At 57.8% G+C, this 24,648-nt stretch overlaps 1 protein-coding gene across 1 annotated transcript; it reads left to right on the top strand.

Annotated features, from left to right (window-relative positions):
* Positions 1-1,712: 1,712 nt before the first annotated feature.
* Positions 1,713-24,149, top strand: PRSS22 (serine protease 22; the record flags this gene model as incomplete). The annotated part of the gene is made up of 8 exons (XM_080830862.1): positions 1,713-1,809; positions 16,696-16,722; positions 17,015-17,186; positions 17,415-17,692; positions 18,770-18,927; positions 19,416-20,761; positions 21,662-21,781; positions 22,433-24,149. The coding sequence occupies 6 exons, from the start codon at positions 1,713-1,715 to the stop codon at positions 19,626-19,628; spliced, it is 945 nt and encodes a 314-aa protein (XP_080686988.1). The 3' UTR covers positions 19,629-20,761; positions 21,662-21,781; positions 22,433-24,149.
* Between the last annotated feature and the right edge of the window lie 499 nt (positions 24,150-24,648).

Below are 24,648 nucleotides of genomic sequence, written 5' to 3'. Positions count from 1 at the left end.
AGATACACGCAGATGTGTCTTATTTCAGTGTCACTTCAGATCAGTGGGGGAATGAAATGATTATTCAGGAAGCGTCATTGAAAAAAGTTAGCTGACACATAAAAATACTTTCCATCATCCGCAAAAATGTTTTTAAAACCCTAAACTGTAAACATATTGGAAGAAAATACAGAATGTGTTTACAACCCTGGAATACAAAAACAATGCAAATGTCATGAAGATTAAAACAATGGGTGCCCGGGTGGCTCAGTTGGTTGAGTGACTGCCTTCATCTCGGGTCATGATTCTGGAATCCTGGGATTGGGCCCCATATCCCCTGCTCCGCAGGGAGCCTGCTTCTCCCTCTCCCTCTGCCTGGCACTCCCCCCGCTTGTGCAGTTTTATTTTTTTAATTTGTCCTATGGAATGATTTTGAGTCATACATTCAACTAGACAAATTTGGGTAGAATTTACAAAATAGAGCGTGTAAATGAAAGAGAGAAAGAGAGCCGGAAAAAGACAACTATCATGTGATCTCCCTGATATGAGGAAGTGGAGATGCAACGTGGGGGGTCTGGGGGGTAGGAAAAGAATAAATGAAACAAGATGGGATCGGGAGGGAGACAAACCATAAGAGACTCTTATTCTCACAAAACAAACTTAGGGTTGCTGGGGGGTAGGAGGGAGGGAGAGGGTGGTGGGGTTATGGACATTGGGGAGGGTATGTACTATGGTGAGTGCTACTTTTGGCAATTCACAGACCTGTACCCCTGGGGCTAATAATACATTATATATTTATTAAAAAAAATTTTTTTAATTAAAAAAAAGAGAGAAAGAGAGCATATGTGTGTTTGAAGAGAGTTTGGGGCATAAGAGCAGGGGGTACCAGGTGCGGAGTCAGGCTGCGAACAGTATTCCTTTCTGGCAGGAGCACAGAAGGAAGGTGGGAGATACAGCTGGAAAGGTGAGTGTCACTGCAGATACAGAGCTCATGACTGGAGAATAATAGAGAACACACCCCGACCCCACTCTGTGGGGACTGGCTTCTTGCCCCCAACAGCTGATGGGCGATCTCCCATTCCCCGCCCCCTTCGCCTCTCTGTTTGGGTCCACTCCTAGGCCCTCTACAAACAAGGCCCTTTGCCAGGGCAGTTTGTCAGCCTGGGAGCTCCACCCCCTTCCTCCTTTTGACAATTTCCCTCTGCCTACAAGCCCCACTAGTCCGGGCTGGGTTACAGCTTCCTTACCTCCTCCAGAAAGAGTGAGTCACCCCTTGGCACTTTGATCTGCGTTTTTCAATGCACTTATCACACTCATAGTAATTGTCTGTTTACTGTCTCTTGCCCCATTAGATTGAACTCCCTGGAGCCATGCATTGTGGCTCGTGCTCATCTCTACAGCCCCGTCCCTCTGCAGTTCTGACACAGTGGGTACTGAACAAAGTCCCAAAGGAACAGGCTGGTCTCCCAGTGCCGTTCATCCCTCTCCTCAGGCTGTCCTCCATACGGGCATGATTCTCATCCAAAAGCAAAGTTTGGATTTTATCACCCCAATTCAAAATCCTTTCCTGGCTGACATTCACCAGGGAAAATCTTTTGAGTGTTGGCATTCAAGGCCTTGCACGGGTGCAGTGAAGGCTGTTAGGACAGTCAGAGAAAGGTCAGGTGAGAGTCACAGTCAGGGTCAGGGTTAGGCAAGCCGACCTTAAGTAAACTGACAGCCCAGGGTAGCACATGATTTCCTCCCTCCCTTCCTCAAACACGCCCTGCGCGCACCATGGTCAGAACCTGCAGGAGGCCTTAATAAAGAGGAGGCTGATTCCGTCCCTGGGTAGGTGCAAAAAAGCCTTGGGCCTTATTTTCTTGAATGTCTATCCTGGTGGTTGTGTCACTAAGTGATGTGCTGGGGAATGTTTAACAACCAGCTCTGGGGGAGCGGGGTGGAGTTGGGGTGATTTCTAGAGTCCCCCAGTGTTTATTATGAAAATTGGTAAAAAAGGAAACCTCCTTCAGGCGGCAGTCAGGACGCCAGCAGGGGGCACTCTCAGCCCTGTCACTCAGGAACGGCCACCCCAACACACCCCGCAGGTGGACGCTGCTTTACCGTCCCAGCAGGAGGAAGGTTTCCTCTTGCCCTGGCAACAGCCCAGCCAATGGGAGACTGCCACAGCGCGGCCAATGAGAAGCCCCCATACTTAGAGCTCCCGGTTTACTCCAATGGACGTTTAGTTTGCAACAGCCCGCCCAACCTCCCTCTCCCGGCTGCTCCGGGACCGGCCAGGGAGGAAGCTTCCGGCCGCGCCGCCGCCAGGTCCCCGAGTGGGGGCGGGAGTAAACGTCCGCCGGCACGCAGTGCGGACGTAATGCAGACAACAAGTCTGTAGAGCACGGGGCAGGGTAAAAAGCAGCACGACAGTTAGGAAGGGGGTTTCCAGTTTGCTTGTTTCTCATGGAACTTAGCTGTAGGTCTGCAGAACTGTTTAAAGATCGCGAGCATTTGCCAGCCGGCTTGCAAGATGCCCGAGGGGGCTCTCGGGACTGGCACGAGCCGGTGCAGCACGCGCCCGGCTGCGCGCCCCCCGTTCCTGGTGGTTCGTGTTCTAGTTCTTGAACGGGGGCAGGTAAGAGCTGGGGGGCTCCCGGCCACGCCGGACACAGGCCTCAGCTCCGAGTCGGGGGGCGTCTCCCCTCCACCCCGGCCGGGGTCCCTTCCCGAGTCCCGCACCGGGCGGGGCCCGCGCGGGCGCCACCCGATCTCTCCGCCCGCCGCTCTCCGGGTGGCAGCCTCGCGCGCACACCTCCCCACCCAGCAGCCCCTGCGGCCGGAAGTCGGCCGGCCGCGTTCCCGGCGCTCCCCGCGCGGTGGCCGCACTTCCGGCGGCTGAGGAACCCGTGCGAGTACGCGTCCTCCGTCGCTAGGAGTCCGTGAGTCACCGCGGAGTCGCGTGTGTTTTCCCGGGTGCCGAGTCCGGCTGGATTAGCGCGGAGGGACGAGCCACCGGAGCTTCCTCCTGAGTCAGCGGCGCCCGGGGGATGAGGCGAGGAGGCTGCAGGCAGGGGCGCAGACGAGGGCAGGGCCCCGCGGTCGGTGGGGCGGCCGGGGGGCTGCCTTCTCCTCCCGCGGCGCAGGCCGGTTCTCGTGCCCGTGGGCAAGGCACCGCGCCCCGCTGGGCCTCGCTTTCTGCAGCAGACGCCGCTTTTCTTCCTTCACGCGGTGCTCTGAGGCAGAGACGTTCGCGCCAGCGCGGTCGCCACCGAGTCACATGCTGGGAACAGCGTCGAGAGCACCTGTTGCTTGTCTTGTTCGGGGGAGCGCGATGTGGAAAGCGTTCCGAATCGAGAGGAGGTGGGAGGGCACGGTCGAGGTGCTGAGGTTTGGGGCCAGCTTAAGGAGGGCTTTTGGAGGCAGGGTTTAATCAGGATTGGGTGAGATTCGGGCTACATAGTTGAGCATGGTCAGGCACAAAAGTTAAGGATTTGTGGTCCCAGTGAGGTGAGGGTTTCCAGTCTTGGAGCTTCGACTGTTGTTTAATGCAAACTGTTGAAAGTTGTGCGGGTGTTTTGTTTTGTTTTAAGGTTTTATTTATTTGTTTCAGAGAGAGCATGAGCTGGGGGCGGGGGCAGAGGAAGAGGGAGAAGCAGAAGCAGACTCCCCGCTGAGCGGGGCGCCCCACGCAGGGCTCTACCCCAGGATTCTGAGATCATGACCTGAGCTGAAAGCAGAGGCTTAACCCACTCAGCCACGCAGGCGCCCCGAAAGTTGTGCGGTTTTAAATGGATTTTTGAGAAATGGGAGAGTCAGTTTATTTGCACCTTTTGTTTCCCTGGGCAGGTGTTCCTGGCATGGTTAAGTCCCAATAATAGTCACGTTATTTTGCCTCAGCGGGTGAGTCACCATCCTTGGTTATTTGCACCCAGAGGAATCCTGTATGGGGTTTGCTTACCTGTAGAGTGGGGATCATATTGCAGGGGGAGGGGCAGGAGCTGGACATTCCCTGAGAAGACCAGGGTTTCAGCCTGTGCTAGCCTTTTGCAGCACCGTGGGGCTCATAAAAATGTCTGAGTCCTGAAAAACAATATTTTTTGAAGAACAGTTCTTATTCTCACATAGGAAAAGGGAGCTGCCAAATCGAAACGAATAGATGCTTATTAATATTTCGAAAGCATTACTGTTCACCAGCCAGCAGCACTCAAGGCATATAGTTACGGGTCCGTTGCATTACCGTGTAGGGAGAGGTGTAGGTGCTTGTGATTGACGCCATATGGTCAGGGGTTATCAGAACCTTAAAATGGCCCTGGGGCATTTGACTCCTGGCCTCCCACGTCCCCTGCTGCTCCCCTCTCTGAGCTCGTTTCCTCATCTATACAGTGGGGAAGACGATGCTTTGAGCAGAGTACGGGGGAAGTGAGGCCACGTGTTGAGTGTGGCAGCCAGCTGTTGTCGGAACTGAAGTCCACGTGATCCTGGAGCAGCGTCAACCATCATTGGTGTGGGCTGCTCTGCATATTGTGGGTCTAGAACAGACAGGGCCCCGAGTTAGCAAGCTGGGAAGGACTGGGAGTGTTAACCAGGTTGGGAGACAACAGGAGAAGTGGACAGGATATTAACCACTCTACCAGCACGGTCTAGTTTCCTTCCTTTCCTACACTACTCCCCACCCCCATCCCCCAGAACAGGTGCAAGGGTGACATTAAACATATTCAATAACTAGTTCTAAACAGTGAGAACAGGCTTGCTCAAGAGGCTGGGAGGCCCCATGCCTCAATAGGCATTAAATTTTACTTTTTTTTTTTTTCAAGATTTATTTATTTATTAGAGAGAGCAGGGGGAGAGTGAGAGAGAGAGAGTCCCTCAAGTAGACTCCCTGCTGACCAGGGAGCTTAACATGGGGCTCTGTCCCAGGACCCTGAGATCATGACCTGAGCAGAAATCAGGTCAGGAGTCGTCTGTGCAACTGACTGAGCCTCCCAGAGGCCCCCAAGCATGAACTTTTCAATTGATAGAGTTTGGGAAGGTCTAGGGGAAGGCTGGAGCAGCTGGGCATTTAGGGGCAATTGGGACCTTAGGGAAGTGGCTGTTTACCTGTCCGTAGCTGACATTCCGTTTGGGCCCTGTCAGCATCCTGGCTGAAAATCCGCCTGCGCAGGGAAGCCCTGGCACACGATCGACAGGGTCCTGGTGAGAGCTGGGGTCTGCCAGTGAGGCTCCCAGGGGCTCCTGGACATTTGAGGGCACCCTCCCGGGACTTGACTAGGTTTGTGGGCCCGCCCATCTTAGAGTTGGGGAAATCTTTCCCCTTTCCTGTTCCTAGCTGACACATTTCCTGTCTCCTCTCTCTCTCCACACCAGTGCTCCCCTCTTTCACAACACCTTGCTGGTGAATTCAGCCTGGACACCACATCATTAGCCACTGGAGAGCTAATTCTTCTTTTCCTTAAGGGCAAGGAAGGCTGAGCCTTCAAACCCTGCCAGGATACAAGGGAAAATACTTGCATTCTCCTTTTCTGTGGTAAGAGAAGGGGGAGAAAGAAATCACTACACAACTCTAGAAAAGTCTTCTAAGAGAGTAGTTTAACAGTACGTATCAAATAAGTTTATAACGTAGTGATTTCCTTACCAGGAACATAACTTGAGGAACTAAACAGATGTCTTTTAAGGATTTATGAACAAGGTTGTTTAGTGAAGTATTATATACAACAGTAAAAAAGAATGAATGTCCAGTATGAGAGGACATGGCCTCGGGTAGATTATACAGTGGAAGATTACATGGCACAAACAGTCGTGTTACGAATGAGTAGTTTACTGACATGGGATACCAAAATATGTTAAAATTTTTTTTAAAGATGTTATTTATTTATTTGACAGACAGAGATCACAAGTAGGCAGAGAAACAGGCAGAGAGAGGGGGGGACGCAGGCTCGCCACCGAGCAGAGAGCCCGATGCGGGGCCTAATCCCAGGACCCTGAGATCATGAGCCAAGCTGAAGGCAGAGGCTTAACCCACTGAGCCACCCAGTTGCCCCATAAAATATGTTAAATTTTATTTTGTTTGTTTGTTTGTTTGTTTGTTTTTATTTGACAGAGAGCAAGAGAGGGAACACAAGGAGGGGGAATGGGAGAGGGAGAAGCAGGCTTCCCGATGAGCAGGGAGCCCGATGGTGGACTTGATCCCATGACTCTGGGATCACGACCTGAACCGAAGGCAGGCACCTAACAACTGACCCACCCGGGCGGCCCAGGTGTTAAAGATTATTTTTTCAAGATTTTATTTATTTATTTGACAGACAGAGATCACAAGTAGGCAGAGAAACAGGCAGAGAGAGAGGGGGTGCAGGCTCCCCGCCGAGCAGAGAGCCCAATGCGGGGCTTGATCCCAGGACTCTGAGACCATGACCTGAGCTGAAGGCAGAGGCTTTAACCCACTGAGCCACCCAGGCTCCCCAACCATGTGTTAAATTTTAAAAGCAGGTTTAAATAATGGAATAGCATGATTGAAATAATATAATAGGGAAAAAACAGAATTTGCAGCCTGCTTTATCAAGTATAAATTTGTGAACTATTTCATTTAATTAATTGATTCAACAAAATTGCCATTTCTTTTCAAGCCCTTAGGGTACAGTAGTAAGACATTAAAAAATGTAATTTTCAAGGGGCACCTGGCTCACTCAGTTGGTGGAGCATGCAACTGTTGATGTCAGGGTTGTGGGTTTGAGCCCCACATTGGGCATAGAGATTATTTAAAAATAAAAAAAATTTTTTAAGATTTTATTTATTTATTTGTCAGAGCACAAGCAGGGGGAGCAACAGGCAGGTGGAGAAGCAGGCTCTCTGCTGAGCAGGGAGCCCAATGCGGGACTCGGTCCCAGGACCCTGGGATCATGACCTGAGCTGAAGGTAGACACTTAACCAAGTGAGCCACTGAGGCATCCCTAAAATCTTTTTTTTTTTTTTCATGTAATTTTCAGAAATGTAAAGGCATGACTTTCAAATAAATAAAAAATGAGCGTGTGTCAAAAATTTTAACTCATTAATGAGGAAACCAAGAGGTTGTCAAACTGGTTTTTAAAAGAGAATCTGAAAGGGCGGCTCAGTCGTTAAGTGTCTACCTTCAGCTCAAGTCATGATCTCAGGGTTCTCGGATCAAGCCCCGAATCGGGCTCCCTGCTCAGTGGGAAGCCCGTTTCTCCCTCTCCCACTCCCCCTGCTTGTGTTCCCTCTCACTGTCAAATAAATAAATGAGAAAAAAACAAAAGGGAATCTGAAGAGGACATACATAGGAAATCAGGAGTGCTGAAATCAGTTTGCTGATTGGGTGCGGAACTGGTCGGTGTCCTGTCGAGCAAGAAAGGGTGATGCTGAGAACCCTCTTTTTCACAGGCAGGAGCGGGGAGAGGTCGTGGTGAAATCGCCCGATTGAAGATGGCAGAGCAGGGACCCTGTCGAGTCAGGGAGCTCGGGAGGACCTGCCCTCTGTGCTCAACCCCCACTGGGAGCACAGCCGGGCTCCTTCTTCGTGCGTTTCAGAGTATCAAGGTTTTTCCCAAGAAGCCAAAGAAGTTCCTGTCCTCATGGAACTGACCGTTCACCATGCTAGTTTCTAAACAAACGTGCGGTGACTTTAATAAGAGAGAGGTACACGCTGACAGCAGATTTTTTCATCGAAAGATAAAATGACTTTCCTAAGATCATCACAGAGATTTTTTCATCAGTTAAGGAGGGAACCAGTAAGATACTAACTGGTTCAGGAGAGGGCTCAAACCACCACACATCTGTAGCCCTGGAAGGAGCTGAAATGAACTCGCCAAACTGACGGAAACTGGCAAAGCTGTCAGGACATGGAGGAAAAAGCACAGTTGCATTGGGGGGTGTGGCTTGCTTTTCTAGAGATCTGAGTTACTGGCATTACTGTCTGTTTTCTGCCAATTAAGTTCTGTCCCTACAGGGTTGTAAATAGCCTCATTGGAGACCGAGTAGGGCACACACCCGGTAGGATCAGCTCGTCTCTAGCGGCCGATCGGGGGTTCCCGTTACCTCACTGGCCCAGGGCACATCTCCCTCGCTGTTCCCTGTGGGCGAGTAGGAGAGTCGGGGAGAGAGTGCCACTTAAACTAAGCCGTGGGAGAAGGTGCGGACTCTAACGACGGGATTAGAACCTTCCAGATCGAAGAGCCTGTACATGGCTCTCTGAGGGCAGAGGGCTTCGAGGACTGGGAGGGCCCCCGTGTCATGTGACTGGGCAGGAATGAGCCAGGAGGAGGGAATGTGAGGGAGACGGTGGCAGGGGGCAGGTAATGCAGAGCCTGAGGGAGGAGTCTGGAGCTCCTCCCAAGGGCAGGGGGCACCGGCACTGTTGTAAAGGAGGAAGAGTCCTGATCTAACGTGAGTTTTGTTAAGCAGCTCTGGTTGGGAGGAGAAGAGGCTGTTGCCGACTCCGGGGCAGAGCTCATGAGCTGTGTGGCAGGGGAGAGGGGCCTGGACGCCCCACTCACGGCCGGACACCCCACTCACGGCCGGACCCCCGTGGCCTGCTGCGGGTCCCGTTGACGGTGCTGCTCTCTCTAGGCGGGGGTGCTCAGGGCACTTGTCTGTTTGCACTCACTACAGCGGCGGGACCCCCAGACACCACGTGACTGTTGAGGCCCTCGTGGTTCCTGTGGTTGATTGCAAGATGCACCTCAGCAAGGACCGTCAGGAAACTGGAAACAAAACAAATTTGTTACAAGTCCTGAGAAGCCACCGTTCACCCTCGGGCCACCCAGTGAGGTCGCCAGGAGGTGGGGAAGGGCACCCACCGGGGCTCTGCCTTTCCTAGGGTCCAAGCCGGAGAGGGCTGGGGTCTCGTGATCTCTCTGTTTATTGGTGAATTTAAACAAAGAGCAGGAATTAGGGCGCAGGAAGGGAGGAGTGCGGTCCTTCCAGGGGCCAGTGACCTAGCTCACCCAGGGCTTTCCATGAGGGGGTCGGTCTGGCTCCTTGTCTGGTTGTAACTGGTCGCTTCCTCACGCAGCTGGTGACCCGTTTATTCCAGACGGCTCTTCGAAACGGACGCCCCGTGGTCTGTGATCCAGAGCTTCGTGTGAGGCCTCCTGCTGCAGATACACACTGCGGCCAGCGCCTCACCCACGCAGCTCCTACATGCCTTGGAATTTTCTGGGTGGCGGGGGTGTCTTTTGTGTGCGGAGGCGACTCTCGGTGGCCTCTGGGTAGCTCTAGGATAGGCCGAGCCTGCAGGGAACGGGAACGTGCTGGAGATGGAGCGAATTGTCATCCGCGCCCACGGGGTGAGCCTCCGTGAAAATCCCTGAACTGTGGGGTTCGGGGAGCCTCCAGGTTGGTGAGCGCGTCCACGTGCTGGGAGCACGGCATACCTCAGTTCCACGACATGGTAGCTCCTGTGTTCGGGACCCTCCTGACTTTGCCCCGTGTACCGTCTCATTTGGCTGTTCCCTCCCTCCTTTATCATACAATAAATTAGAAAACATAAGTGTTCCCTTGAGTTCTGTGAGCCGTCCTAGCCAATTACAGAACCTGAGGAGGGGGTCCTGGGAACCCTGGGCTCGTAGCCACGTCGGATGGTACCTGGAGTCGGGGGGATCTTGTGAGGCTGAGCCCTTACCCTGTGGGGTCTGCGCCAAGTCCAGTTGGTGTCCCCGGAAAGCTGGAGAACTGCTTGGTGAGCAAAGTCCCACACAGCTGGTGTTAGAAAAGCATTCTGCGTGTACAGAGTAGTTTTTCCTTTTCATTGGGATACAGGTAGAGAGGCAAAGGCTGAGTATGGGATGGCTCGCCTTAGGGCTGGACCCTCCAAGTGGATCTGAGGTCTGGGGATGCCCATTGGGGGTCCCAAGTCCTCAGCACCCAGACGGGCTTGAAGGACAGGCAGTGATAAGTGGAAGCGGGTGCCTCATACCTCACTAAGTGCACTGGGCCTCCCCCTCCACCAACTCCCAGCACAGACTGGGGTCCCCATCCCAGCCATTGACCTATGCCCCAGAGCTGTCTGTCCTCCAGGCTGGAGAAACCACACTGACTAAACCCAGAAGCCATTCATTAGCAAAAACCCGAAGTCACCCATTGCCCCGGAGGGGTGAGGGGGAGGAGGAACGTGCTTGGAGGTGGCTCTCCACCCTGTGGGGGAGGCCGGGGCTGGTTTTCCATGCTTCCTTTCTGCGGGCATGACTCGGCTATGCAGGTCACCCGGGGGGCTAGGTCACGTCTCTGTAGGAGGCTCTGAAGGAAGGCTGGGGGTGCTGCCGCTCCCGGCTCTGGGACCAGCTCCCTCGGGAACTGGACGAGGGCCCCTCGTTCTGCACCTGCCCCCAGACGTGGCTGATCCTGTGCAGCATTCACTTCCTTTCCATGAGCCCTTGGCCATGACTTCTGACCTCAAGACTCTGAGGTCCTGCCCCCTCTCCTTCGTCTGTGAGTCACTTATATGTCACCGAGAGTGCTGGGAGCTGCCCAGCCTGGTGATGGGTGCACAGCCAGCTTGCCTGTTGCCGTCTGCCCTTCTTCCCAGCAGGCTCCTCTGGGCCCGGCCCTGGGCCTTCCCAACCTAGAGCTCCCCTCTGCTTCCTGGTCCCATGTCAGTGTTGTGGTGAGAGCAGGCTCCGGTCCGTCCAGGTGGAAGGAGACGTGCCCAGTGCTGGGAGTCTGGCTCTAGCCCAGGCTGGTCACGTGGAGGACACCGGGGGCGTGCTGGTCAGAACTTCTCGGTGCGCCGCCTCGGGGGAAAGGCCTGTTTTGTGGCCTTTGCTGATTTGGTGGTGTAAATTGTCCCGCTGTGCTCACCTGATTTCAGGATACTGACGTGATGTCAGCCACTTGAAGACTTCCCGCAGACTTAACGGCCAGCTCTTGCTAGCCAGTCAGAGCCCGTGGGAACACATCCCTCTAGTAAACGTGCAGTTTGAAAGGTCAACAGAGCAACGGGGGCTGCAAGTTTACCTGTGATCCGTCAGCCTGCCCAGACACAAGGAGAAAATTCTTGTGACGGTGGTATGGGCAAAAGAAAGGATGTTCCACCAACCAGAGAGGCGGTGTGTAGGCGAGGGAGTGGAGGTGTAAGGGCTTCTGGCCCCCAGAGTGGACAAGCCCAGTGCCATTTCTGTAGGACTGACCACTTTCCTCCTCCTCTCCGTGAGAACGGTGAGAGTCACTGAGAAAATGTGGTTAGCCGAAGAAACCCAGTGTACAGCCAGCTTTTCTGAAGGAGGAAATGGTTGTGAACAAAACTTAGGAGAGTGCTCTAAGGCATGGAAGGAAAACTCTAGAGCAAGCTGATTTAGAGATGTGCCATAGCAGAAGACAGTAAATCAGTAAGGGATAGTGGAGCAGCTCTACGTGCAGCTTGGAAGATGCCTGAAGGCCTTAGTGGACCACAAGAGCTAACAACGCTTTCTATTCCAGGAAGACATTAGCCAGCCGGCACAGAGGTACCTGAGTCCTATAATTAACAAGTGGACCCTAGCAGTCCAGCATTCAGAGAGGCACCTGGGCTTTGCATTTAGGAAGTGTGGGACTGAGGAAGGGAGTGGGGCAGGGGTACCCCTAAGACCAGAGAAAGGAAGGTTGGGCAACAGGGGGGTGCTCAGCCTCCACTTTATGGAGATGTTGCAAGGACAGGCAGTGCTATTATAAGGTGGGGAAAGCTTTTTTCCCCTGAGTTTTAGGTAGGTGGTGGTCTGGGGATGTGCTCAGACCACACAGGCCAGGCTGGAGCTGGAAGGTGGGGAGAGGATTCGCTGTGCTTGCCGCTTGAGGCCCCGGTCGAGTCACCGAGTATCCCAAGACGGCAGGGGTGGAAGGGAGCAGCAGAGCTCTGTGGCCAGGATGGGGATGGGCAGAACCGGGGAGACCATGAGGGGCCTGGGCAGAGAAGAGGAAAATGGGAGGCTCTGGCTATGGGGGCTGGGCTGGGGTAGAGGTGGGGCTCTGATTGGGACCTGGGACAGGGTTGGAGACCTGTGGGTTCCTAGGAGAGCTCAAGAGTGAGGTTAGACCAGAGGAAGGACATCCCCAGTGACAGAACACCAGCCCGTGAGCCATGTTCTCGAGTGTCCCCGGGGCCTGCCAGCCAGGGACAAATGGTTCCTGAAAGCCACGAGTGCCCCAGAAACCCTTGCCTGCAGACGTGTGGCCGGTGTTGCTCACTGGTGCCGAGCCCTGCGGGCTGCCAGGCCCTGCACCTGGACAGGCAAGATGGGGCCGGTCCTCCTCACAGAGGGTTAAACTGAGGCCTGGGGTGGAGGGAGGGGCCCCCGTTTCCCTGTCCCGTGAGTGCTCTGCCAGCTCGAGCCAGGACGTCCGGGCAACCAGGTGCTGGCCGGGGCCACTCCCCCGCTGCGACCCAGGGTTCGCAGGGGGACATTCAGACTTTCTTCCCTGTTCTTTTAGTTGTGGTAAGATCGACAGGATGGAGCGTCTTCCCCGCTGCTGAGTGCGCGGCTCAGTGGCATTAAACACGCGCACACATCCCACCGTCCGCGGACATTTCCCGGCTTCCCGAAGGACTGCCCCCGCGAAACCCTAACTGCGGGCCCCTCCCTGGCCCCCGGCACAGCCCTTCCACGTCCTGGGGCTGTGGCTCTGCAACCTCCCGGACCTCCTGGAAGTGGAATCCTTCCGTATTTGGCCTTTTGCGTCCAGCTCTTGTCACTGAGCCCAGTGTCCTCTGCCCCACGCCCCCCACCCCCGAGGCAGGTGTCCGGCGCTGCTTTCCGTGTTACGGCTGGATGCTGTTGATGATATTCCGTTGGGTGGGTGGACAGGCCACACTGTTTGTCCATTCGTCCGTGGATGCACACGGGGTTGCTTCCGCGTGGGGGCTCTGTGGGTCCTGCTGCCGTGAACGTGGGGCGGACGCTCAGGTACATGGGCCACGTGGGTCCTCTCACCCTCTGCTGAGAGCTGCCAGCCGCTCCCCGCACCCCCAAGCACCCCGTCCCTGTGCCCTCCCCATGGAACAGCCTCCCCACTTCTGTCCCTGTCTGGTTCCCTGGAGCCCAGGTCAGTGTCACGTGTATACAGCTCCCCCCCCCCCCCCCCCGTGCCTCTCCTTGCCACAGCTCAAATCCGCCAGCCCCAGCCAGTGGAGCCCTTGCTGGTGCGGTTCTGGGGGCCGGGATGACCTCCGACTGCACCCGTGAGACTCCACGGAGAGGGAGCACTGGAGGGCGTGCTGTCCTGTGTCCCGACACAAGGGCCACCCCCTCCCCGGCCGCAACCCCTTCCTGGTTGGGCTTCCCCAGGACTTCGTCGTCCATCAGACTAAATGATTTATTCCTGTTGCTTTTGTTTTTCCTCTGGGGTTGGTTTCTCACTCCCTGCTGTGTCCTGGGCTGGTGCAGCGGCACCCAGCAGGCCCTGGTGGTTGTGGGTTGTGGGTGAGTTCGCGGCCCGCTGCGGTTGTCTGCCCTGCCGGGGATGGCATTAGTGGGCGCTCCTCTGCCTGGAGCGTGGCGGGCCTAGCTCCGCAGCGCCCTGCGTCCTGCGGACCTCTGGGCTCCTCCTCGGCCCTGAGAGGGCACCCCAGATAGACGGCTATAGGTAGGCGGCAGGGCGGGTGCCCAGGTGACGAGGGGCCCAGCCAAGCATGCCTGGCGTCCCTCCAGCATGCAGTAGGCACACCGCGGGTCTTTGGTTGACCGTTGAATCACGCCAGGGTCCCCGCTCTGGGAACTGGGGCCTTGCTTAGGACCCATGCCAGAGTTCACTGGCTTTTCAGGGCTTCTGTGGCACCTGCCAGGTCCCTCCCCTTGAGGCCCTCGGCGTGTCTACCCTCTCTTAGGGACAGTGACCTCTCAGGACACCATGCCTGACCCTTGGGTCACCTGGGCAGTCACCCAGGTGTCAGGAAAGGCTGTTATACAGAGGATGCTGGGGAGGCAGTAGTCTGGAAGCGGTTCAGCCCAGCAGAATCCTCTAGAATCCCCTCTGCCCTGGTCCCTGACTCACCATCGTCGTGTGATCCACCTCCCAGCGCGGGGAAGATGCGGGCTGCCTGAAGACAGGACCTGTGTCTTTCCCACCACTGTGTCCCAGTGCCCAGCACAGGGGCCTGGCCTACAGCAGTTGCCCAGTAAATGCTTATCGAATGAGCCTGGGAGGCCAGCCACCTTAGTTGCAGGAAAGGAGTGGTTTGGGGGAGCCTGAGGCTAGCCATGGAGTACAGGGGTGACCCATAATTGGAGGCGGGTGTGGAGGGAGAGCACCCGCAGAACCAGCCCCTCACCTTGGCGGCTGGGCGAGGGTGTTCTCTGGGAACAGCGCATCAGCTGGGGGGGCTGTTCAGGGTGGGCGGGGTGCAGCGGAGGGAGGGGTGCAGCGGAGGGAGGGCTCGCCCTGACGGAGAGGGGTGATTCTGGTTGCAGTTTAACCCCCAGTTTTCTCCTGACCTTCCCACCGGAGCGGGAGTGGGGGAGGGGTCCAGTAACACACTCCGATGGTCCTTTGGTACTGACACTCCCAGTCTCCAGGGGAGGCGGCCCCCCACACAGGCAGTGGGGGCGGAGCATGTTGGCCAAGCTGGGGAGCGCCAGAGAGGCTGAGGTGGTGTGCCCAGCGGGGTGCACTGAGGGGCGGCCTGGAGGGCCCCCAGCTCCTCCCAGCCCCGACTCCCTCTCTCCTGCGAGGACCCTCCTGCCTGAGTCTCTGCACGGCCCACTCCCACTTGCCCTCCGGGCCTCTGTTTCGAGGCCCTCCTTTTCTGGGCAGCCTTCACTGGCCACCGCCAGAGTCCGGTGCCTCCTTGGGCCCCTGAGACTCCCAGCAACCCCGCACCTAGGCCCTTGGGTGAAAACCATCCAGCCCCTGGACCGAGATCCCTCAGGATCTGCTGAGTCCCATCCAGTCACCTGCCTCCAGACTGAGGTTCAAATCTGGGCTCCCCCACCCCCTCCACCCCAACCCCACCCCCCCACCAGGCCCCCGTTTCGTCCGCTGAGACGCAGCGGTGCGGGGCCCGGTGCGGGGCCCACCATAAGCACCCACTGTGTCGCGCTCCTTCCCCGCATGGGGCTTATCGATCAAATGAACAAAAGGACAGAGATACACGGTGGGTCTCGGAAGAGGAATCGGCCTGCCCCTCCTGCTTGGGGTGGGGGCATCATGGGATCAGGGCACTGAGTCAGGGAGGAACTGGTGGGGACCCCGGGTCACCGGGTCTCATCTGGGGCACCCCCTGCGCCAGCGGAGCCCCGCTGCCCTCTGACCCGAGTGTGGGGGATGGCACCCAGCCCTGCCCAGGTAGCCGCGTCAGTCAGCCACCTGGGCACCTGGCCGGCCCTGCCTGGTCTTCCCCGAAGTCCAGGTGAGGGGTGAGTCGTTCGCCACCAAGTGGCAGGACCCACATGACAAGCAGTCACTGGGGGCCTGATTCACAGCTTTCCAGGAAGTGGTTAACGGGATCCCAGAGCCCAGGGCTTGGTGAGGTCTCCTGACTGAGTCACGGTGGCCCCTGGAGGAAGGAGCCGTTACTGAGCCTCTCTGGGCAGCCCCCTTCTCCCCAAGGCCCTGGGACCTCGCCAAGACCCCTCATCCTAGCCTTCAGCTGCTGCGGGCCCAGGCCCCAGGCCTTCCATTCAGCACCCAAACTGGGGGACTTTCGCAGTGTCAGCGCCGTTGGCCTAGACCTCTGGGTCCGGGTTCTGCTCCTCCAGAGGGTAGATCCGGGGCCCACAGCCGGAGCCGGGGTCCTGAGCTCCCAAACCAGATCCCTGAGTCCACGGCTCCAGGGCAGAGGGAGGGGTCTCAGCTAGAGCCCCCAGTCCCCTTAACGGCTCATTTCCTCCCAGCAGTCCCACCCCTCCTGTGACCTATAGCCCCGGGTGGCAGGGACCGAGCCACTCACTCAGTTGGGGGACTGGTCCAACGGCATTCCACCTCCCAGGATAAAACCTCGGGTGACCTGTAGGGAACTCCACACACCCCGTCACAGGCAGGACTGCTCAGCCGTGCCTGTGCCCCTGCTGGCCATGGTAGTTTCCAGAGCTCCCCCAGCCGTGGGTGGGGGCGGTCTCGGGATCTTACCCCCACTGCTGCTTCTGGCAGGTGAGTTCTGAGGCCCTGCCTCCGCACCCCCCATAGCCACCCCCTTCCTGCTCCCTATTCAGCACTGCCCCCCCGCCGTCCCTCCTGGCCCTGCCTGCGCCCGGTCTCCGTTCCTTTCCCCCTCGCCTTCTCTGCTGCTTGCTCGTCTCTGCTGTGTCCTGTGGCTGCCAGCAGGACCGCAGGACACACCGAGGCAGGCCGCGCCCCCGCCTGGACCTCACCACACCTCAGGCCTCCCCGAGCTGTCCGTTGTCCCCCTCGTCCTCCTGCCCGCTCTCCCCCTCGTCCTCGTCGTCCTCCCCGCTCTCCAGTCCACGCATTTCTGTTGCAGGCCTCGGGCTGGGGGTAGAGAGAGTCTCGGGCCCCACCCAGGTCTGGGGGAAACCTAAGCGCGTGGGGCGTGTGCTCCCGACTCCCAGCCTCCGTGAGAGGTGCCCAGGAGCCAGCCGTCCCCTGCCCGGCGGGTGGGATGGAGCGCAGGCGCAGGCGGGCCAGGGAGCCGGTGGGAGGGTAAGGCTGCACCTCAGAGAGGGCACCTGAGGTTTCTGTCAGCCCTACCCAGGCTCCAGGAAATGCCCCACCCTGGAGGTCTGGGGAGCTGCTCTGGGCACTGGGGTCGGGGGGCCTCCTCTGCGCTCGCCTGACTCTTCCTTCTCTCTCCTGCAGCTTCCCTCCATGCTGCCAGGATACCTGGTGAGTGGGGCCTGCACTGAGGGGCGGGGGCGGGGGAGTCTGTCTGTCTGTGGGGAGCAGGAGAGGAAGGCGGGCTGCAAAGGGGGCCTGGAAGGCAGGGCCGAGAGGGGGCCCAGGGCAGGGCAGCGTCAGCAGGTGAGAGGCGAGAGGCGCGCAGAGGAAGGCCAGCCTGAGGGGAGGGCAGAGGAAGGGCGGGGAAGGGCCCCCCACACTCACGAGCAACAGCACGGGGCATAGGCAGGGCGGGCGGTTCGGGCCCCGGGGGTGACAAAACGTGGCTCTCCTCCACCAGCTCCCCCGACCTGTGGGAAGCCCCAGCAGCTGAGCCGGATTGTGGGCGGCGAGGACAGCAGCGATGCCGAGTGGCCCTGGGTCGTGAGCATCCAGAAGAACGGGACCCACCACTGCGCGGGCTCACTGCTCACCAGGCGCTGGGTGGTCACCGCCGCCCACTGCTTCAAGGGGTACGCATGGCCCGTCCCGTACTTGACGCCCAGGCTTTCTGCCCTAGACCCAGGGCTTCCCACTCAGCCCCAGCCTCCGTGTCTCGGTCCAGTCTCAGAGCCTCTCAGAAGAGAGACCCTGCTTCGGGGCCCTTCCCGAGCATGTCGTCCCCCAGACCCTTCCTGGCACCCTACGCCCCGGGTTCCTGAGTGACCCGAGTGACCCGACCTCCTTTCCTCTCCTGCCAGCAACCTGAACAACCCGTCCCAGTTCTCTGTGCTGCTGGGGGCCTGGCGGCTGGGGAACCCTGGCCCGAGGTCCCAGGAGGTGGGTATCGCCTGGGTTCAGTCCCACCCCGTGTACTCCTGGAGAGAGGGCTCCCGTGCGGACATCGCCCTGGTGCGCCTGGAGCACTCCATCCGCTTCTCTGAGCGAGTCCTGCCCATCTGCCTGCCTGATTCCTCCGTCCACCTCTCTCCAAACACGCGCTGCTGGATCGCAGGCTGGGGGAGCATCCATGACGGAGGTGCGGTTTCTCCCCTCCCGGGGGGTGGGGGGTGACTGGGAACACAGGGACGGTGGGGAGCAGAGGGCCGAGGCCAGAGGCGGAGCAGAAGGAAAAAGACTCTCTTCTGACAACAGAGACAAAAAGTGAGCTGCAGTCCAGAGGCGGGGAGTCATGGAGTGCTGGGAGGACAGCTGCAGGTCCTCTCTCCGTAAGAGGGGTCTGTGGCGATGTCCTGAGGCCGCAGCAGCCACATCGGCGAGGCCATTAAGTGATGGAGGAAGGGCTAGAAGGAGCGCATGAGGCCCGGCTGACTGCGCATCGACGCCCAGGCGGGAAACAGGCTCCTCCTCGGTGGCAGCGGGCCATGGTTGCAGGCGAAATGTCCAGAAGGGCTTAGTCTCCGTAACCAGGAAACAGTTGTCAGACCGAGTCCGGAAAACATCATAAGGCAGATAAAGTGAGAGACAGAGAAGCAGAAAAAGGAAGGGAGGGAGGGAAGGAAGGTAGGTGGATAGATAATGGGGAGGGGGGCTGAGAGGAAAAAGGGTAAGAAAAACGGGACCTCAACCAGATTCCAAAAGAAGTACAAGAAGTGACACTGGGTGCCTGGGGGTCCCCGAGTCGGAGGTTGCGGGCAGCCTCCCCATAGTCATCCTGCGGGGCTCCTCCAAGAACTACAGTTGTGGGCTGGGGAGGGTCTGCAGACCATCCCCAAGGCCTCCAGTCCCCCGGGGGGGACTCTCATGTCCTGATAGCCTCCAGCATGGGGCGATGGTGTGTTGACCACTTCCCTTGTCCCATCCCCACGCTGGACAAGGCGATGCCTGAGGCAGGACAAGCTGGGACCCGTGGTTCTCTCCATTTGTGAGCATCTCTAATCTCCAAAAATTCAGGGTCTCAGGATGCACACTCCTGTTCGTGTTCAGTAGATCCGGAGGTGGAGTCTGGGAATTGGGGTTTTCCATAGGCGTTTGGGAGAATCTGACAAGAGCTGACCGTTAGCCTTTGAGATCTGCCTCCAAGGGGGACTGAGGGGGCCGTGGGGACAGTGAAGAGAGGGTTTCCCAAGCCTGATGCCCTGTGCCCTGCCCCCAGTGCCCCTGCCCCATCCTCAGACCCTGCAGAAACTGGAGGTTCCCATCATCGACTCAGAAATCTGTGGCCGCTTGTACTGGAGGGGAGCAGGGCAGGGGGCCATCACCGAGGACATGCTGTGTGCGGGCTACCTGGAAGGGCAGCGAGATGCCTGTCTGGTGAGCTCCCACCTTCTTCCCAGCACTGCCCGCTGCCCACCCCCCCCCCAAGTCAGCTGGGACCCGCGAGTTCCCGAGATGCCTACAGAACCGGGCCTCTGCTTGGCCCAGGCACCCGTCCTCCAGGCCGTACACCAAAGCTCTGCTGAGTGTCTTGGGGTGCTGGGCCCCGCTCTGGGAGCCGCCTTAGGGGGTTCCTCCGTCCTGGCCCCCAGAACCAGCTCCAGCTCCATACAGTGGGTGGCTCGGACACTAGATCCTGCTTGTGGTTCCTCCTCTGCTACCCGGGGTGCTGGTGTGGCTCGGGCTGTGAGCGCCGAGGTCAAAAAGCGCCCCTCACCAGCAGTGAGCCCGAGTGCCTGTCCAGGTCGGAGAAGCCCACCCCCACCCCCCACCCGACAAGGAAACCCTTGCCACCTGCGGTGTCGGTCCTGGGCTCTGCCCAGCCCTGACCCACGTGGATCCCTGACCTCACCTCCTCTCCACAGGGTGACTCCGGAGGCCCCCTCATGTGCCAGGTGGAGGGCACCTGGCTGCTGGCGGGCATCATCAGCTGGGGTGAGGGCTGCGCAGAGCGCGACCGGCCCGGCGTCTACATCAGCCTGGCCGCCCACCGCTCCTGGGTGATGCGGATCGTGCAGGGGGTGCAGCTCCGCGGGCACTCGCAGGGGAGCGGGTCCTCCCCGGGCCGCGCGCCTTAGGATCCGGGGAGATGGGCGGCCGCCGTTGTAAGTGAGCCACCTGCCTCCGGGGGGCGCCCGCGTGCCGGCACCGCCGCCTCTGCAGCGAGGCCCCGCCCTGCCCGCGGGAGCGCCTTTCTGTGTGTGTATATATGTTAACGATTTTTACAGTTATTTGTAGCCCTGCCCGCATATCTTATTTATTCTAATTTCAATAAATTATTTATTCCCCTGTTCCTGTTTTCCCAGGTGTGGGGACATTGGGAAGCAGGGGTACACTTGGGATTAAAATGGGGCAGATGGGTGTGACTCTGTGGTGGCCCCGCCAGGGACCAGGTGTCTTGTGCACCTGTGTTTCAGCATTCCGACCCCCGGCCTTTGCACTTCTTTCCTATGCCCCCCTCCCACCGGAAGGCCACAGAGAGAGGAGGCGGGAGGCCCAGCGGGCTGCAGGGCCAGTCCAGGCCCCCAGCCTGCCTGTTGGGTTTCCAAAACTGGGCTAGCGAGGAAAAACCCGCCCATATGAGAGTGGGGTGTCCCCTCCCTCCCCTGAGAACCAGGTCTCCCGGATTTGGGCTGAGGCAACAAGGGCCTCTGCACCCCCAGGAGCTGACTCAGGAGTGACTCACTGCTGATTCTGTGAGTAGTCCTACAAGGACGGAGCAAAACAATGAGATGGGAGGTCTCTAAGCCTGGTGACACGGTGGGCTAGAGTCACCTGGCCTGAGCCCATGGCGGCGGGGGTGGGGGGGCAAGTCCTGGGCCACAGAGGGTCTGTCAGCTAACCCCCTTCCCCCGGGACCGCCCCTCTCCAGCCCTCTCCTCTGCAGCGGGGGCCCTGGCCTCCTGGGCCTGCCCCCCAGAGCTCCCCCCCAGAACCTCATCCTCACCCACCTGGGGTTCCCTGCGACCCATGGAGGTGCCAGCTGAGGCCTCTGTGGTTGGTTTCAGGAGGCCGAACCCGATGGTAGTTCACACGCAGAGATTCATTCTAAAAGTCAAAGAAGCAGCTCGCTGCGGTCATGCCTGCGGACTGCTTACAAAGTGTCTCCAGCTAGAAATTGCCCATGAAGCGAGTTTCTGAGAAGGCAGCACGGGGTTCTGGCTGGCTTGCTTTTTGGCCCCCTTTCTAAGGAGCAGCTTCTCAAGCATTGGTTCGTGTTGTTTTGATGACCCTTGTGTTGTTACCAGATCATAGTAGATGGCTTGGGGTTGGTTTTATCAAAAAACAAACAGGGCCCTGGCCGACTCACCTGGGAACCGGCCTGGGCAGGGAGCAGTGACTCAGGTGAGCGCCACATCCAAATCTGAGCCCTCCCTTCGTGACCCAGTCCCCTCCTTACCTGCCACTCCCCCTGCCCCCTCTCCCGCTGAAGGCCGCCCCCCTCTTGCTGTGCCTCCTCCTCCCTCTGTCCTCCAGCTCTCCCAGCACCCCTCGCCCCTTCTCCTCACTCCTTCCCCTCTCGTCTTCTGTTCCTCTAACAGAGGATCCCCCACGGAAGGGAAGCCCATGAGGGAGAGAACGGGTAGGGGTATTGCCAGGACACTCCAGTGGGGGCGTGTTCTCTCTGAGTTGGACTCTCAGCCTCTAGGGAGCCCCCAGCGCACCCTCCTGGAGGAGCTGGATGGCTGGCTGGGAGGGCAGGCTGGGTGCCAAGTGGGGAACCAGCACCTGGGTCCCCACCGCAACACCGTATGCAATGACCCCTCTTTGCTCAGGGCTGGGGCATCCAGGAGGTGTAAACTGAGTCCGCCCAGTGTCAGCAGAGAAGCCCTTTTGCTCCTGGGTTGGAGCTGGGCTAGGAACACCCCCCAAATCTGGACCACTCTGGGTGGGGAGGACTGGCTGTTTTGGCTCCATGGACCCCACCTGCCTCTGGGGACCACAGAGTCCCGGGGCCCAGGGGGCAGCTGTCTCCACCTGCCACAGCCTCCCACACAGAACAGCCCTTCCCAGAGCTCCCCTGATCTCCCCAAGGTGACAAATGTCGTTCCAGCAGGAGCTGCCTTAGCTGCAGCTGCTCAGTCTGTCCCTCCACATGCTCTCGCCTCAGGTCTTTAACCCTTGATGAGACGTGCACCCCCACGCCTGGGACTCCACGGTTCTGCCCGCACGTCCAGAGCAAGCGAGCACACAGGCACGGAGCCCAGCTCTTGTGCAGCCTCCGTGCCAGGTAAGCCCATGCCCCTCCCTTGCTTCCTCCTCTGAAGGGACTGGAAAAGCGAAAAGCTCAATTCCTCAATCTCCTGCAAGGTCACTGGAGTGTTGGTCCAGGAGAGGGAAGCAGATGTCCGGTGGGTGGTTTCTTGGGAAGATGGCTTTTTCCTGGTAAAAGGGACATACTCAGCCAGCATCCTTTCCCATCCACTTCCTTCTTCTAGTCTTGGATGTTGATGTGATGCTTAAACATCAGCAGCCATTTTATCACCATGAGGTGACAAGCTCCTACACCAAATGACAGCAAAAGTTCAGGAGCTGTGGGTGTGAGGACATGGTGGGCCCGCTAGCCAGTCTTCGACAGCTGCCTCCGTCCATGCGCCCGTGCGCTTCTAAGCTGCTGTCGGTCCATCGTCTTTTACTTGCCGCTAATTGCATTCCTAGCTGTTACACCTGCTTCAAACCATCTGTTTTACAGTAGTTTTAGAATAGTTTTAGAGTCGTAGAAAACTTCTTGGTTTTTTACAGAAAACTCTTTTTGTTATCATGAAAACGGTAATGTTAGATTTCGTCAATCACGTCACATTTAGGTTCTCTTTTAAAGATTTTAATTTTTTTAATTTTAAATTTTATTTTTTTTTAAGATCTTTTAAATTATATTTGACAGAGAGCGAGTGAGAGAACAGTCACGGTGAAGGGCAGAGGGAGAAGCAGACGCCTCACTAACCAGGGAACCCAATGCGGGACTCAATCTCGGGATTCTGGGATCATGACCTGAGCTGAAAGCAGATGCTTAACTGAGTGAGCTACCCCTTAGCCAGCCCTAAGATTTTATCTTTAAGTAACCCCTGCATTCAGCATGGGGTTCGAACTCACAACCCTGAGATCAAGAGTTGCTCATTCCACCAACTGAGCCGGCCAGGAGCCCTGCACGTATGAATTATCCAAATTATGAAGACTTTGAGCTCGTACCTGCCCACGAGAATCCTGGACCTGCAGAGGATCCCCCCCATGTTGTTTCAGGGATCCCCAGGATGTAAAGAATTTATCCAAGAACAGGCCTTTCTCTTTCCTGATTCGAGTCTCTGTCAGTGCTGCCGCCCCCCAAGGCACCTGAAGGGGTCTCACCGCTGCCCCAGCTGATGGGGTCCTGGCAAACCCACCAGTGTCCATGTCGAGTGCAGCCCCCCCAAATGCCCTCCAGCTGGCAGTCAGGGAAAACACACTGTACGGCGCCCGATCAGTCGGGAGAATTTGCTCAGCAGCTGAGAGGAGCAGACGGCTCGAGAGGCCTGCAGACGCCCAGAGAGCCAGCCGAGGGGACCGGCCAGGCCGCAGGGACGGATTGCAGATGAGTGGCTGCCGTGGGCCCCCCTGCCTCCTCTCTTGCCCCCCTGGTCTACACTCAAACCATCAGCTAATCCTGTTGGTTTTCCTCCATCTGGGAAATATGTCCAGATATGTCCACTCGTTCCTCCACCGGCCTGGTTGCTCTCCACCAGGTCCTGCGTTTCGGGCTCCCTGCTTCTGCTCTGGCTCCAGCAGCCTCGTCTCCGCACAGCTGCACAGCTCTGAGACCGGCTGTCTCCAAGCCCGAGTCTCACGCCACCCTTCAGAACCCTCTGCGGGCTCCTCACCTCACTCAGAGGAAATGACGTCATCCTTCTGGCCTCCCCGCCCCCTCCCCCTCACTCCGGGAGCTGCAGCTGCAGGGCTCCCAGGTGTGCACTGGAACACCACAGGCATGCTCCTGCCTCAGGGCCTTTGCACCTGCAGTCTCCTCTTCCCCCACGTGACTGCAGGCTCCTGCCCCCACTTCTTACAGATCTGCGCTCAAATGCCACCATGTCACCATCCTGTTTACAAGAGCAGCCTTCCCTCCCTCCCATCTTGCTTCTTCCTTTGCGCTCGTTCCTTCGCCGGGACATGTATTACTGTTTAACATACTATGTTGCAGGGCGTTTCAGTCACCCCAAAATCCTCCCTGTGCCCCTTCCTGGTCAGTTCCCCTGTCCCACCTCCCAGTCCCCGAGTGACCACTGATCTGCCTTCTGTCCTTCCTGGTATTTTAGGTAAACGGAGTCACCCAGCAAGTCCTGTCTTGGGCCTGGCTTCTTCGGCTTCAGCGGGATGTCCGTGGGGGCCACCCTGGCGGCGGCGCGCCCTTGATGCCGGCGGTGTGCCCGGGTGTTCCCGAGAGGCCACGGCGCTGGGAGACCTCACCCGTTCTCGTGTTGATGGGCCCTTGGGTTGTTTCTGGGTTTGGCTGTTTCCCCTAAAGCTCTGTGAACACTTGGAATGTTCACATGTGGACGTGTTTTCACTTCCGCCGAGCCAACACCCGGAAGTGGAATGGCTAGGCTATAAACTATGTGTATATTTAATTTTTTTTAAGATTTTATTTCTTTATTAGAGATAGACAAAGCAGGAGACAGGGAGAGGCAGAGGGAGAGGGAGAAGCAGGCTCCCCGCTGAGCCAGGAGCCCGATGTGGGTCTCGATTCCAAGACCCCGGGATCATGACCTGAGCTGAAGGCAGACGCTTAACCAACTGAGCCAACTAGGCACCCCTGTGTATGTTTAACTTTTAAAGAAACCACCAGCTCCTTTCCAAAGTGATGGTATCGTCTCACCTACCCCCCAGCGGCGTGGAAGGAGAGGGTCCCCGCGCCTCCAGTCCTCACCCGCACCTGCTCTTGCCTGTCCTCCTGGTTAGAGCCCTCCTGGTGGGGGGGCGGGTGTTGCCATGGTGGCTCAGGTGGTCTCACTTTGAACTCTGACAACTCGTGGCCTGGGGCAGCTGCTCCTGGGCTCCTGGGCCCCTCACATCTCTTCTCTTGTGATTTGCCTATTCAGATCATTTTCCCGCTTGAAAACTTGGGGT

Source organism: Martes martes (genome assembly GCF_963455335.1).
Source record: "Martes martes genome assembly, chromosome: 18".
NCBI lineage: Eukaryota > Metazoa > Chordata > Mammalia > Carnivora > Mustelidae > Martes > Martes martes.
Note: the sequence above shows the minus strand (reverse complement) of the source record. Positions and strands in the feature narration are given on the sequence as shown.